Source organism: Propithecus coquereli, unplaced genomic scaffold (genome assembly GCF_000956105.1).
Source record: "Propithecus coquereli isolate 6110/MARCELLA unplaced genomic scaffold, Pcoq_1.0 Scaffold63, whole genome shotgun sequence".
Lineage (NCBI taxonomy): Eukaryota > Metazoa > Chordata > Mammalia > Primates > Indriidae > Propithecus > Propithecus coquereli.
Genome location: NW_012152285.1, coordinates 8,735,341 through 8,737,862, shown reverse-complemented (window position 1 = coordinate 8,737,862; position 2,522 = coordinate 8,735,341). Strand labels below are relative to the sequence as shown.

The window sequence follows — 2,522 nt, the reverse complement described above, 5'->3', positions numbered from 1 at the left end:
GTGATAGGCGGCGGTTTTTGTAAAACTAAATATATTTGCAAAATAGGGGCGTGGGCAGACCAGCGATCAGTGCCACACGGTACTACATGCTGCATTCCATAGAGGGGAAAGGAAAGAGGTTCAGGAAAAACTGGGAGTTGTGACTTGGGGAAAGCAGGAAGCCTCTGCTTCTCCTTCCGGGCCGTTTCTCTTACCGCCCTTGTTTCCCGGAGCTGTTCTGACTGTAGCACAAGGTCGGCGCGCCCGGGGACGGTGGTATTTAAGTGTGACACGCGTCCGAGTCGGACCGGAAGCAGTGCCCCTTCGGGACCCGTAGGGAGAGGCGTGGAACGGGCGGTGGCGGCGGCTGCGGCAGTGGCGAGGCTGCTCGGCCGGGGCGAACGGGGCAGGTCCTGCAGCGGCTCGCTCAGGCCGTGAGTCGTCGCTACAGCTACCTGGAAAGGAGGAAACGACGATTTCGGGGGCGAACTTGACAGAGCAGGGAGGAAGGGAAGGGGTGTGCGAGGAGGGCCGTGGGTATATTTGGCGTCAGGGAAAAGGACCTCAAAACTCCTTCCTAATATCCTACTAGTTGGTTATAATTTTTTTCTTTTTGGATGACAGATCTTGGAGACACCCGGCGTGTCCCTTCTCGAGTTTCCCTCGGCTCTTGTCTGTTGATTCGTAGCCTGAAGTGAGTGAGAGCTTTTTAGTTCAACCAATGAGTTAACATACGTATGGGGTAGATGAAGCGGCCAGAAAAAAAAGAAATGGGAGAGTAGGTGCAAGGACAGGAAGTGGTGCCGGGGAGTGAGGGAACAACATGATACTGATGCTGATGATGACAGTAAACATTCACAGGGTTGTACTGTACCAAACACTGTTGTAAAACCCTTTAGATGTAGTAACTCATTTAATCTCCATTCCTATGAGGTCGGTAATCTTACTAGCTTCATTTTCTCAGTACGGAAACTGAGGCTCAGAGAGGTTAAGGAACAGTCGTAATGAAAGACAGATGAAAAATGCAGAGCCAGGCTTTGAATTTTGGTAGGCTGATCCCAGTATGTATTCCTAAACTCCTTATTATGGTTATCCCCCATCAAAATGTGAAGAATTTGAGGACATGGGACAAGGAGTGACAGGATGGTATGGCTTGAACAGATGTGGTAAGACAACTGGAGTAGACTTCATAAAGGGCGTGGCTGGGCTCTTCCTCTCTACAGAATTCAATGGGACAGGGAAGAGAGGTACACACCCATACCTACACCTAAGTTTGAAATTGGAATTATAGAAAAATCACAGACTTTAGAGATTTAAAGAATGTAAGGATTATTTGATGTAGTCTTCTTGTTTAACTGATGTTTAAGGACATGAAGTGAATTAAAAAGGTAACCAGGATTAGAAATATGTCTTCTATCCTAGATCCAATTCAATGAAGTTTAGGAAGTTCTTTCCTCTTTTTCCTGCTATACTTGCTGTGGTGATTATTAAAGTTTTTAAAATTTGGTATATCATTTGACCTGGAGTGGTTCCTTCCAGCAATATGAATTGGTTATTTATGACATTGAATAGTCAAATAATCCATCCAGTCCCCCATTAATGTGTACCCCAAATGCAATGTAATGCTGGAACCAGGAGTTTCTTCCAACACAATTGAGTGACAACTGAGGTCTTTCAGCGTTTCTAAGAATTTCAATTTAAAAATGAATTGAAACAAGATAAAGCTGACTAAGCCAAAGGACAAGATAGTTTACCTTGAAGAAACTTAAAAGAAAATGGAAATCTTTACATATATTGAAAAAGATAACAGGAAAATTTTCATCAATTGGTAGTGTACTCTTCGCAAATACTGTAATTCTGATGGAATGTACCTAATAATATTCCAGAGAGGCAATTTAGAATAGTTCAAATTGTGGGTTTAAGAATCAAGTAGATCAATCACTTACTTGCTTTGTAAAATTGATTGACTTAACTTTGTCCTTGATTTCTTCATCTCTAAAATGGAGATGACCGTTTCTAATTGGCAGAATTAGAAGCATTGTTTGTAAAGTACTTAGCACAATGTCTGGAATAAAATTGGTGATAAATACACAATAACTCTTACTACTCTGAATCAAATGAAAGTGAAGCCTTGGTAAACCTTGTATGCAGTCACTTTGTAGCTTCTAGCCCTGGTTTTCAGTAGAAAAATCAAAGAATAGCCTCCTTTGTTCTTCCAATGATAATTAAAGGTGAAAAATGTTGATGCATTTTCTGAAGTATAGGTCTGTTATTTCAAAGTGAATGAAAGTTTTATATGGTTAGATAGCCCATAAATGGTGATCTGCTCACCATGGTCCTTTAAAACTATTGTGAGTGTGTAAGATAACTTAGTTTTGAACTTAGTTCAAAAGTTCCGTTTCCTGAACAATTGGCTACTTTGTTTCTGAATAGCTGACTTTATACTCATGTACAGATGCATGGTCATGGAGGCTATGACTCTGATTTTAGTGATGATGAACACTGTGGAGAATCAAACAAAAGGAAAAGAAGGTAAGTAATTT

The 2,522-nt window shown here is 41.6% G+C and overlaps 1 protein-coding gene across 1 annotated transcript in view; it reads left to right on the top strand.

The window, feature by feature from the left end:
• Positions 1-349: 349 nt before the first annotated feature.
• The window catches only part of FRA10AC1 (fragile site, folic acid type, rare, fra(10)(q23.3) or fra(10)(q24.2) candidate 1), a 39,379-nt gene continuing 37,206 nt past the window's right edge, over positions 350-2,522 (top strand). Inside the window, 3 exon segments of the mRNA XM_012659666.1 lie at positions 350-413; positions 604-673; positions 2,435-2,512. Coding sequence (XP_012515120.1) covers positions 2,435-2,512 — 78 coding nt within the window. The 5' untranslated portion in view covers positions 350-413; positions 604-673.